This window comes from Vigna unguiculata, chromosome 6 (assembly GCF_037176805.1).
Source record: "Vigna unguiculata cultivar grain cowpea cultivar isolate G323 ecotype 2 chromosome 6, ASM3717680v1, whole genome shotgun sequence".
Lineage (NCBI taxonomy): Eukaryota > Viridiplantae > Streptophyta > Magnoliopsida > Fabales > Fabaceae > Vigna > Vigna unguiculata.
This window is the reverse complement of record NC_140797.1, coordinates 45,093,448-45,106,585: the sequence shown is the minus strand read 5'-3', so window position 1 is coordinate 45,106,585 and position 13,138 is coordinate 45,093,448. Positions and strand designations below refer to the sequence as shown.

General features: G+C 32.4%; 3 protein-coding genes across 4 annotated transcripts; 1 reads left to right on the top strand and 2 right to left on the bottom strand.

The window, feature by feature from the left end:
* Window positions 1–1,110: 1,110 nt before the first annotated feature.
* On the top strand, window positions 1,111–1,902 carry LOC114189219 (uncharacterized). Its single transcript, XM_028077934.2, is given in 1 exon segment — window positions 1,111–1,902. A coding segment is annotated over 1 exon segment (489 nt). The 5' UTR covers window positions 1,111–1,273; the 3' UTR covers window positions 1,763–1,902.
* An 852-nt stretch (window positions 1,903–2,754) lies between these two features.
* On the bottom strand, window positions 2,755–7,069 carry NMAT1 (Intron maturase, type II family protein). Of its 2 annotated transcripts, XM_028076995.2 has the most exons (3): window positions 5,378–7,069; window positions 4,630–5,296; window positions 2,755–3,541 (listed from the first exon to the last, which is right to left on the bottom strand). In XM_028076995.2, exons 1-2 carry the CDS (start codon window positions 6,958–6,960, stop codon window positions 4,879–4,881), a joined length of 2,001 nt encoding a protein of 666 aa, XP_027932796.2. In that variant the 5' UTR covers window positions 6,961–7,069; the 3' UTR covers window positions 2,755–3,541; window positions 4,630–4,878. The 2 variants fall into 2 exon arrangements, with proteins under 2 accessions (XP_027932796.2, XP_027932795.2); XM_028076994.2 differs by having other exon boundaries at window positions 4,630–7,069.
* A 5,175-nt stretch (window positions 7,070–12,244) lies between these two features.
* Window positions 12,245–13,138, bottom strand: LOC114189112 (uncharacterized). Its single transcript, XM_028077819.2, has one exon. The coding sequence runs from the start codon at window positions 12,959–12,961 to the stop codon at window positions 12,503–12,505; it is 459 nt and encodes a 152-aa protein (XP_027933620.2). The 5' UTR covers window positions 12,962–13,138; the 3' UTR covers window positions 12,245–12,502.

The following is a 13,138-nucleotide window of genomic DNA, read 5'->3' as shown; positions in this document are numbered from 1 at the left end:
CCTCTTTTGTAACATTCATGTGTTGTTGCTCCATTTTTTTAATCATTGAACTTTGCACGTCATTGTTGAAAGTTGTGGGAAGAATAATGTAATCATAGTGAGAATGATTTGTTGATTTAATATTGGCAAGAAGATGCGGTAATCCCAAGGTTGCTTCAAAGAAAAAGTTGCCTAATCTCGAATAAAACGTACCACTCACTACTCCTTCTACCATATTTTTTATACTATTTTTTCATTTTGTTTTCTTTAAATGATTATTTTCCAAACCCAAAAGGAAAAACCATATTTGTATCATTTTGTATACTGACAAAGAAGAAAGAGTTGGATAAAGTGATAAAGCTGCGGTACAATGAATCATGGTGTAAAAATAATGAAAAACCAATTTTCAAATTAAGATTCTGGTTTAGGTCTACTTTCAACCCTTCTAATAATTTAACGTGCGGATAATTTTGTAAGTAATTTTTATATGGAAAATGGTTTAGCAATAATGCCAGTTATTAAAATTAAATGTTCTTACAGCTCATGCATCTGCAAAGCTATTATTTAAAACGAAGACGGAAGAGATATATTAACAAGGAAACAGAAATGGTAAATAATATTATAGAAAACTCATGGGATACATATATTTTATACATAACCATGATTATAATTTAAAATTCAACATCATTATTAGTTTTAAGTCAACCAACTTTTCATTATGTTACGCTAGGTGTTAACCTTCAATTGAATCCGCGCATTTCTTTTCTAATTTAACTTTTATTATAATTATGACAAAAATAAATTGTTCTATTTTCGAGGTACATGCAAAAAAATAAAAGGAGAAGCAGAACCAAAAATCAATATGGCCACAGCCGAAATCCAAGTCCAAAGTGCATACACCAAAACAAGTGAATAGAAAAAAATAAATAAAAATACAGAGAAACAATGGAGTTAGCCCCTCATTCCACAACTACTGTATTCTAAAGTTAATATCGTTCAATTTTGAAATTGTTTTACAAGATTAAATCTGAAGGTATTTTAAGAAAAAAAATACTGTAATTTTTAATTGATCATTAGTAAAAAAAATATATTTCACATTGATAATGTATATGAAAAAAAAAAATAGTAGAAGCCTCTCTCATAACCTAACTAACTAACGACCCTGACCACAAAGTGTCGTTGACCCCACCCATTCTATTATAATTGTAGCCACCCACCCAATATTTTGATCTGAATCAAATTAACTCTGAATATTTTACCAGGTTGTCCCCTCCCTCGTCGTTCCACCACCGCAATGACAACCACACAAATAGCGCACCACCGTGACACGGCGGAGATCTACAAGGGCGAAGCCGTGTGCAGGCAAAAGTCACGGCTCCTCCTGGATGAAATTCTGCTCCCGAGGGGGTTGCTTCCCTTGGAGAACATTGTGGAGATGGGCTACAACCGCACCTCCGGCTTCGTCTGGCTCAAACAAAAGCACAAGAAGGAGCATCGCTTCACCTCCATAGGACGCACCGTTTCCTACGACACCGAGGTTACCGCCTTCGTCGAGGAACACCGCATGCGGAGGGTCACCGGCGTCAAGACCAAAGAGCTCTTCCTCTGGGTCACCATTTCCGAAATCTTCGTCGAGGACCCTGCTTGCGCTAAGATTTCCTTCGCCAACGCCACCGGAATTTCAAGGTCCTTTCCTCTCTCTGCTTTCTCGCTCCAAGACGAACAACAACAACAACAACATTAACATTACATCACCACCAACACCGCCGTGCACAAACGGTAGGAATAGTAGCAATTGCCAAAATCATCGACAAAACAAATTAATATTATTCTGGGATGATTATTTCTTAATTTTCTTTATTACGTAGGTTAGTTTGATGGAGAATTAAGATTGAAGGAATGAATTACCATGTTTACGTTGCATGCATGCTTATACATTTATAGGTTTGGATTTTGGTTTTATACTGTCGATTTTTTTAACGATTGATCTGGTTGAAATATAAAATACTTGGAGAAGTTAACATGGCCTCCATCAATTTCATATTCTCCCTTCAGAGTCTCGTTTACTTACCAAAAATTGTCTTAAAAACAAGTCACGAACTTGCTTAAAGAAGTATAGGTGGGATAAATAACGTCCGGAAGAAAAAGATACAAGCACACACTTCATGTTACATGCACCTATATTAAATACTTTTTTTAATATACACTTATTATATATTGTTTTTTATTTTATGATTAATTACTTTTTTTCTATCTCTATGTTCTTATCACACCATATTTCTTATAAATCTATAATTTTTTGTTCCATCTTATAGATGTATCTAAGTGTTAAATCAAATATTCATAAATCATTTTACTAAAAAAAAAAAAGAAAAGATGTTGATGGAATATATAGCAAAAAAGATCACATTATTTTTTCAAAGGCCGTGTTTAGAAAACATAAGCATTTAGTTCAAGCAAATTACGATTAACATTTGGTCATATTTCTTATCATAATCTAATATAATGAATATTTAATTCAATTTTATAAAGTTATTTGTTTTGATCGAAGAATTATCCAAATAATTTTTTTTTCGTAGTTTATACTATTATTCCTATCTTTACCTGTATACTTATTTTCTTCATTGTTTATCTACTTTAATTTTAATATACATTTTATCTATAATAAAAATTTAGTTTCAATATTTATAACCGCGGCAGAAAAATTAGAAGTGGGTTTTCTTTTTATTCCTAAAACCGACCTAATGCAGTAACTTAAAAATTCACGGGGAGAACTTGACAGAGAAAAATATTGTTGTCATTGATTCATCTCAACTAAAGATGAATATGACATAAACCTTAAATATTGATTTGGTTGATAGTCCAGGCTGGTTTCTAATATTGTCTTGCATAAATCATGATGGTTTTCCTAAAATGGAGGAACCGTGAACCATTCACCCTTTCTTGATAAAGCTACACCAACCGGGAATTGTGTGAACTGTACACCCCAACAAAATAATAAGTTTCCACCCTCTCTATTTTTAAAGACCAACTCAACCATCAACGCGATACAATCATCATGGGTTTTCTCCACCCCTTCTTCGCCTTCTTTCTACTCTTTCTGTCCTTCTATTTTCTGACCACATCAACACTTGCTAGGCCTCAGAATCACTGCCCAAACACGGTTGTTGACATACGAAATGACCTGCCCAACAACACCAAGGTGCAATTGGAACTTGGCTGCGACAAAAGTCCTTTCTTTTATCTCAAACTAGGCCATCACCGCAACAGCACTATCACAGAGGATCAACATTCCAAATGCACTGCTGAGTGGTTACCGTGGTTCACCACTTGGGACGTGTACCATGCCAAGAGAGACAAAGGCCACCAAACAGTTTATTGGTCAGTAAGAAAGGACGGTTTCTACCACAGTTGGGATGGATCTAACTGGAAGCTCCTGGAAAAGTGGTACACTGAATGATAAACATCATACCTTGAAAACTTTACTTCCCTCAAGTTGTATGTATATCAATCATCAAGGTTTTCTTCATGTCATGAATAGTCTCCACTCTCCAGTAGGTATCTAGTTTTCAATATAGATGAATGAAGTCAGCAAAAAAATTTCTCTATTCCCTTAAATTGAAACAGAACAATAGATACATCCAAGCAATAACAATCCAACTAATCGTAAAAACACTTTGTTATGCAGTCTCCAAATCAGATCCATGGACTAGTGCAGGTTACCACTATTCATTTGCATAAATATACAAATAAAGGTAAACCTCAAATTGAAGCTTCTTTTAGCCAGTAAACTAAATATTGATGTTCACTCATCCTATGCCAAGCGTGTAATTAGGTATTTCAACTACGTACTAAAATGAATTTTGAAGAAATTCATCGAATTAACCTCATTGGGTAAACAATTTAAGCAGCTGCAAGAATTCCTGTGTATGTTTAATTATGAAGTTAACAACATACACAAAATGATTGATATTAAATCAAAATTCCCAACATTGATGGCTTTGATCCCTGAGATTCAAATGACTCCTATAGGTAAACATAACCCTGAAGTCAAGTTACTCCTAAGACTAAACTAAACTGTGCTAAAGATTGGAATGCTAGACAAGCACAATGAGATGACTTTGGGTCCACAACTGATATACAAATCCAAACTAAGGAAAAACTGAAAAATCAATATGAGCAAAAGGCCGAGACTAGTTATGATGAAGTAACAGAAAACTAAAAAAGAAAGCATATATTTTGATGTAGAGAACGAATCCCAACATATATAATTTTTTAGTATTATAAATATCAAACATTTGTCCACTACCGAACACAGATATCCAGGAAATATAGCCCGCAGTACCTAAAATGTATTAGTACGTAGAATTTCCTCTTTGTATTCCATAAAAACCATCTAACTCTTAATATCCCAAGCTAAAAAGTTCCTCTAGAATATTTCATTAATATCACCAGAAATCCACACGCAAACATTCAGCACATACTTAATCGGATAGAAGTTTGCTAGCAGTGCTTACATGGAGACATAAAGGAATATCTATTAATATAATGAACAATATCTTCCTTAATTCATAATTTCATGTTAAATCCACGGCCTCGAGGAATATTAACTTCACCATTTATCAACAATGTTATAAAAATTGTTTGTACCTTTTCCTATGTTACAAATTGTCAGTACTCAGTAGTTAATTACAATGCTGCTATCCGAGTTCCGCACCCATCCAATGGGAGTATTCTGCCTTTCATGTACAGCACTGACTACCATTTCTCGTGAGGGATTTTCACTCTGAAGTACTCAACAAACAAAAGGCTCGGCAATGCACACAACCAATTTTCTACCATATCACACCAATTTGGAAGCAGAACCTTGATATTGAGAAGATTCCACTTATTTTAGGTTTACTCAGTTATCTCCTTAAAATCAGATTTTAATTTGTTATCCTCGTTATATCGAAAATAACAAACTCCGCGAGTTTTGTAGTCCCATACCATTTGTGATATTTCATCTTGAGGCAGATTTAAACCTTTTTGCTTAACAGATCTGAGCAACTCACAGAAAAACTTGGGATTTTCAAGTTTTATATACTCATGCAACAGACTCTCATGATCCGGGGTCCAATTCCTTGGGAATGGAGTATAGTCACAAGAAGGAATCAAAGACATGTGCGAAAACTGAACACCTTCAATTGCATCAACCAGCCCCATCCTCAAAAGATCTGAATATTCAGGTGCAGAATTGTTGCTGCTTTCCCTCAGAGGACGGCTGAGATTTCGTGAAGCTATTCCATACACCTTGGCTCGGGACTTCAGCCTATACCTAGCAGCATACAATTTGGCCAATGAGCTCCGAACAACATAGGCACAAAAGCCAACAACCTTTTTGCGATTATCAGCATACCTGTACCAATCAGCCATGGTCTCAAGGAACTTGTTCATTTGAGAATTTGTGTGAGCTTGACCCGAGTACAACATAGGATTACACGGAAGTGGCTCGGGGTCCTTATCACCCTTAACAAGTTCAAGCCTCCTAAACCGGCGAATGCATTGCTGCAAGCAAGCAGTAACAGAAAGCAAAGTCCCCACACCCTTTTCACTCACAATGTTCCCTCCGGAACCCGTGTAACGCAAGGTAGGGTGTATCACCCTCCGGCATATTATATGATCCAAGAATTGTATCCCCCTAGTAACATGTTCAATCTCCAACTTGGAATTATCCAACCTCACCCCAAACACACTCTCACAGAATGCAACAATCTTCTTCCTCAATTCCACAGCATCCTCCCTAGGCCCTCGAATCCCAATCAAAAAATGTCCCCCATATCTAACGTAATCCATCTTCCTAGTCTTTTCCTTCCCACTCGACGGAACAAACTCGGGCCATGCCGGGTTATGACACCCATCATCAATCGAATACTTCCATATGGAATCAAACTCACTAGGCCTAAAAAACTCAACAATCCTTTTCTCCATCCAACAATCCAACTCATTAAGACAAACATTAGCAAGCAAAGGACTTAAAATCCCACAATGCCCATAATTAGGTACCTTAGCAGCCTCCTCAGGAGCAAAACTAAAAAACGTTCTCAACCAATAAGGATCAGGTTTCGGCTCATTCTCTTTCAGAATCCTCTTCTTCGTAGCCCTCCTCTTCTTAAGTCTCATCAACTCCTCAACGTTCTCTTCCTTGCGCGATACACTACGCACTTTTACCCCTTCAAGCGCAGATTTTATCAACCCCAGAATTTTCTTATCCCTAGTACCCTTTTCAAGGGAACACATTACAACATCTGGATCCACGTGGTTCAAAATCTCAGACAAATCCCCTTTGAGGAACCACAAGTACCCTGCGAAGTTACTCCGAATGGTGCGAATAACCGTGTGGGCATTTCGACCAGGTCGAAAAGCGTGCGATTTGGGGGAGAACCGGCGTTCAAAAACCGGTTCGAGAATCATGAGTAGCACCTCCTGAACAACGCGGTCCTGGAAGCAGGACGCGTCGGATTTGATAGCGGCTTGGAGTCTGCGTTTAGAGAGGGGCTTTGAAAGGGCGGCGTCGTTGGGGGCACGAAGGAGAGGGTTCGTTTTGTTGTTCCATTCGAAACGGTTGCGGATTACGGCGTTGCGGAGGGAGAGCAGGGAGTGGAGAACGGGGGTGCCGACGGCGTTACGCGGAGGGAAAGTGCCGGTGGCGTGGGCACATGAGCGTTGGTATGCTAAGAGCCAGAGATCGAAGTTGGAGAGAAAGCCGGTGAGGTTGGGGAACGAGGTGTTTTGCGGAGAGGAGAAGGTTTTTACCCATAGAGAAGTGCATATTTCGATTGGGTCTTGTTTCAATAGAGAGTGAGGGTCTAGGTTCTGGTTTCCTTGGTGAAGGGGTTGAGGGGAATGAAAGGAAAGTGGACGCGATGAGTGGTGGAAGGGGAAGAAGGAGAGTGTGGTGCGGTGGAACCCCAAGTGTTCGACGATTTTCCTCAATGACATTTTGTCACATTCTTGCAGTTGGGCGACGTAGCTCCCTCTGGCGTTCCCCAACTAATCAAGTCCAACGCTGCTGGCCACCTTCGAAATGATCATTAGAAACAAAACAATTATTTTATTCAGTGAAACTTACATTTACATTTCTGCAAAGGTATATTAAAACTAAAATTTACTGATGTTAGTATATTAGTTTAACATGTTAATGCATCAATAATATTATAATGCAGATACATACACACACACATATATATATATATATATATATATATATATATATATATATATATAAATTTCTATATAAAAAATTTATTAATTGAAATTATCATGTGTATACGAAAGTAATTTTACTATTACTGTGTGATTAACATTACTAGATGGTTTCTACAGGAGCTTACATATTTGTAGCTCTAAATAAGAACTCAACATCTCTTAAAAAATTTATTACGTCATCGATTTATTTTGAGTTTATATGCATTATTTTTCGTCTAATTGTAGTATTATGAAGGTTAATTATTATATTTAAGAAATTGTTTTTTTTAAAGCTAAAAACATTATAAGTTAATGGTTAAAATAAGCAAGTAATATGAATTGATAACAAGTTATAATACACGGATACAATATGTGTATTAGATATGACACGTATTTGATACGTTGACACATTTATTTTAAAAAAAATAAAATACTATATATGATATCTATCAAAATATTAAAAAACATACAATAACTTTTAAAAACATAATAAATATATGATTATTATTGTATGAATCAAAATTAAAATCATGAGTACTAAATGTGTCAACATAAAAAAATATAAATCATTATTATCATAAAAATATTACTCCTTTGTAAATTACGTAATTTAATAATAAATATATTGATAAAGTATTAAACACAAATACTTAACTTAAATTAAAATATCCATCCATCACAAATAATGAGTAAACAAATTCATGCAAAAATCAATATAATTAAAAATAAAAATAGAGAAGCTTTTTCTCTCATTTTTTATTCTTTACCAACCATTCTCCTTTTTTTTTCTTTTAAATTTTACCTTCAATTTTCATCTATTTCACAATTTGATCACACCATGTAATTATCGAGAAGATTAAGATCATTTTAAATATATTAGATTTCAAAATAAAATTATTTATTTATTTATTTTATATAATTTTTTATTTTTGTGGTGTTTTAATTGTCGATCTCGGTGAAAACAATTTAAAAAAAATATCCTCTCAACTTAATTTATTATTTGTTAAATTACTCTTTTATTTTGATATTTTCAAAAGAACAATTTTTAATATTGGTACTTTATGTTTTAATTTATCATTATTTTTAGCATTCAAATATTTTCATGGATTAAGTTAACTTTTGCATTTTAATTTAATATGTCACATTTGATAAAAAAAAAAGTATAAAATTAAACCTTTTTTTCATCTAAAGCAAATTTGAAACCTATAGCTTCATACTGTTGGGGAAGCAGCTTTAAATCATATAAAGGTGATGTTTAATGAAAGGGTTGGTTTGCTCACATCAATCACTAATCAACTTAACTTTGGTTTATGCTGTCTCTAACTTTATGCAAATCATAATAAGTGGAATTAAAAATTGCCCCCAACACAAAACTCCCTTCCAATTCTAACAAAACATAATCGATCTTTAGCCCCAAATGCTAAAAACTAGCCTTTAAAGTGTTTTTGAGTTTGGAAATACAATTACAAATAAATATTTTAATTTTATTTTAGATTTATAATAAATTATGCAAAATGATGTAAATTTATTTTTAACGTTAAATATATTTTTGGTATTTTAACTCTTAAGTGAAAATTAAAATTAGTTTTTTTAATCTATTTAGTTTCACAATTTTAGAAATATATGGATTTGGTTATTTGACCAACTTTTGTTAAGTCTATTTGATATTTTAAATGTATTTCACTATAACATTTGAGTTGTTTTACATAATTTAACACGTACTCATTTTAATTTTAGTTAAAATATGCGTTGTAAATATCAAATAAACTTAACGATATTTAATTAAAATTATTAAATTCACACACTTTTAGAAAAGAGAGATTAAATATTTTCAAAATTTTGAATAAAAACTAATTCTAATTTTCACAAAAAATAAAAAATTTGAAACATATTTAATCATTATTTTTAATCTTATTTTATCATCTTATTTAATTTAGTTATATATTTAGAACTTGAGCTCGAGAAATAAGTTGAATTGCTCTAGTTGATTCCTAAACTTAATACTATTTATGTTGTTATTTTTAAAAACGGTAAATTGTTAATATTTACCTTTTTATTTTGATTTTTTTTATTGACTGTAATTTAATAAGGCCAATGAGTTCAAAACGATGATTAGAATCATATGAAACAAAAAAACCTTCGGTGGCTCCAGAAATAAGAGTAGGACCCAGTCTATGAAACACGGTTAATGTTATATAAAAGAAAAAAGTAAACATAATACAACGTTAACAAAGAAACATTGTCTTTTTGTCATAACTTTAAATTAACATCTAGTAAGGTCTCACCACAACCACAATATCAATCGCTAAACGACAATTTATCAACACTAAAGATATTACCAACAGTTTAAAAAGTTACCGCGAAATTACTCAATTCACGGGTACACATTTTCACAATTTATAGTACTATTTAAATGAATTAAATTTTAATTTGATTTAAAAATAAAAAATTATTCAAACATTAAATAAATTACAATAACTCAAATATGTTAATATTGATTATTTCTTAACCGATTTTGGTCCATTTTTTTTTTCAAACTTTATTAAATGTCAAGTGATATTAATAAAGTTTTTTTTTTTTCATTTAACGCAGATCGATGTTATTTTCACTAATTATTTTGATTAATATAACTTATTTTCATAATAACATTGATTAAAGTTTTTTTTTTCAACTTTTCAAATCGATATATATTGAAAATTCTCTTAAGTAAATATCGACAAAAGAATGTTAATCAATATTAATCCAAAGTTCATCGATCAACATTAGAAAATATTTTTAATAAAACATTAACAAAAAAAAATACTGGTATAATTAATAAAAAAAATATCACTACATAGATTGACAATAAAAAAATAATTATAATAGATGTTAATAAAATAAAGCTAATTCATATATGTCAAGAAATAATGCTTTTCAGATTGATGAAGAAACTCTTAAAAACTAAACACAATTGACTTTAGGTTGAAACATGTACCAACATTTATTAATAAACAATGTCAATATTATTACATTTAAATGTCGGTCAAGTTAAGAATGTTTCTTGATTTAAGGATATTCTAAACCAAAATCGAGTTAAAAAAATAGAAGAAACATCAATTTCAAAATATGAAAAACTTCTACTTTTCAAGATAAAATTTAAAATTTAAAATTCTCAAATTTGATGACATATATAATTGATTTCTTCCAAAATATCCTCCTTAAATAGTGTATTTTATTATAAAACATTGAAAAAAAATGAAAATAATATGCTCTTTTAACATTTTTATTTAAACACACTGTTACAGTTCCTGTTTGTGATTTTCTTTAATAACAAAAAATGCTTTACACATACTCAAATAGTGTATGGGAACTAATTCATTAGAAACTCTATTTTATAATATTTTGTTTAAGATTATGTACACTTATTATCAGGAAGATATATTATTTTAGAAACAATTTTACTAGCAATCTATCTTTTTCATAAATACATCGTTTTGTGTAAAAAAGTCATAAATTTGAAGATATGCTGAAGGAAAAATATTAATAATTTTTCGGAAGGTGAAGATATCTTATTAAGAAACTTTTTATACATAGTTAAAACTGTAGTTATTTTTGGAGCGGAGACAAATTATTTATAATTGATGACATCGTAAAATTTATATTAGCAATACATTTTTTCATAGTTGATTTCTTTCTAGATGTGTGTTACAAATTTGTAGTTTACTTTATAATAATACGTTTTCTTCATTTGCTTATTTAATAATTATTTTCATTTTATATTAACTAGTGATAAGATCAATTTATAAAATATAACTAAGTACAAATCTAAATTTAAAAGTTATTTTTTGAGGGATTGAGTTAACTTGAATTTCAATTTTTTAATATATAATATCAAAGTCATATATTAGACTTTATCTTAACAAATTTGTTATTTGTTAAATCTATTGTTTTATCTAGTATGGAATAACTCATATCATACAGTTCACCTTCAAAATATAAATGCTTATGTGTGAAGGAATGTGATGAAAGTTCTACAGTAACTAGTGATAAAGTCAATTTACTTTATATAAAGTGATTGCAAGTCTCACTTTACAGACTACTTTTTTAAGATTGAATTAAATTTAAAGTTCAACTTTTTAACGATGACATAATTATTTATTTATAGTTAATTATGATACATAGCGTTATTGAATATTTTAAAAAGGTTAATCAGAGGTGAGTTTTTCACTCTGAAAGTATTTAAGTGAGTGAAAAGTATAAAGGGCATATAATATCTGAAATGAAGTGTTTAGATGATAGGAGATAAAGAAAGAAAGTATGATATATAACATTGTAAACCATATACAAAATGACTTTATATATATAGTAGGCAAAATTTAAAGGAGACAACTTTTTGAGTGTATGATGTTGCGGAAATGTTTTCTTACTAGGAAAGGTAAATGATTTTTGGTATATTTATTGTGACATGGATCCGACTTGTGTGGCACATCGTCTAGAGAGCCGTCCCTACAATGCATAATTCATTGCATGCAACAACAAAGTAAACGCCACGAAACTTCAATAACATATACGACTTTCGCTTTACCCCAACGATGCAAATTCACATGTCCTTTCTCTCACATTTTTCTATTCTTTTCACCATTCAAACCTTCTACCAAATCAAATCCATTCAACTTTACAAAGAAACAAACATATATACTTCACCATATATATGCATCATAACAGACATCGCTGTCTCTGACTCATATCAGAAATCAGTGCATTCATTAATTAATAACAGTATCATAACATTATTTAATCACAATTTCTTGGACCTCTCTTTTATCATACAAATTCAGTTCAAACTAAATGAAAGAAAAAAACTAAAAAAGGGAACTTGTAACCAAATAAAAAGTAAACTACCACCAAAGCTGAGCAATATCACAACCAAGAAAAGGAAAATATACATACTCTTCCATGATTATTATTATTGTTATGGTTGAATTTTTTACACAGTATAGAAATGGAACTAAAAGTTTAAAAGTAGCCAAGAAAGGGGAAAAAAAGAGAAAACTGCAGGAAGCAAAAATAAAGTCTCACTGGTTTATTACAGTATACATTTTGTTAATTCTTATTTAGTCTTCTATTACAACATTAAGATAAGGCAAGAAAAAGGAACAGTGAGTAGAGTAAAGAAGAATTAAGGATCAAAAGCAATGATCAATATACTGTAGTAGCCGTTTCCTGATCTTGGTAATCTGAATGCTCCACGTGTATATATGAGATAAATGTGAGGGTTTTTTTAATGTGCAAATTACTTATTGGAGCTTTGATCTCATCAAGGTTGTGCGGTGGTACTGAGATGGCAGTGGAAGGAGGAAAACGCCGTATTGGGTTGATCATTGTGGCAAGGCGAGGAACCAGAAGGAGGGACGTAACCTTTTGGGAGCATGACAGAGAAAGAGCGGGAGTCACGTGAGTGGTGCATGTTCTTGGCCACCATCTTGTTTCTGTGCCTCATCATGTTCCTGTTTCTCCGTGTTCTTCTCTTCTTGGAGCGTTCTTGTTTGGTGAAAGGGGTGGTGGAGGGAGTGTTCTTGAGGTAGAAGATTTGGTAGTGTTGTGGAGGGGTGATGGTTGTTGGAGAAGGGTTTCGGTGGTGGTGGGTCTCTGGTAGGGTGGAGTAGCGTGAGGAAGAAGAAGGAAAAGAAGAAGAAGAAGAAGAAGAAAGTGTGAAGGAGAGGAGAAAGAGTGTTATTGTGCACATGCACTTTAGGGTTGGAGTGAGGTTGGCCATGAGAATGAAGAGTTGAGAAGAATGAGGGTATTTGGTGCATTATTTGTGAGGAGAGGAAAAGGAGAGGGAATTATGGAAGTGAGAGTGGCGAGATTGAAGATGAACGAGAATTCCAATGGGTGGTTGAGACTTTTGAGACGATAAAGGGAGAAAAAGAAGGAGAGAGGAGAAGATCGA

Excerpts from the sequence above, each read along its gene's own strand:
- LOC114189112 (XM_028077819.2), bottom strand. The coding sequence starts at position 12,961 with ATGGCCAACCTCACTCCAACCCTAAAGTGCATGTGCACAATAACACTC.
- NMAT1 (XM_028076994.2), bottom strand. The coding sequence starts at position 6,960 with ATGTCATTGAGGAAAATCGTCGAACACTTGGGGTTCCACCGCACCACA.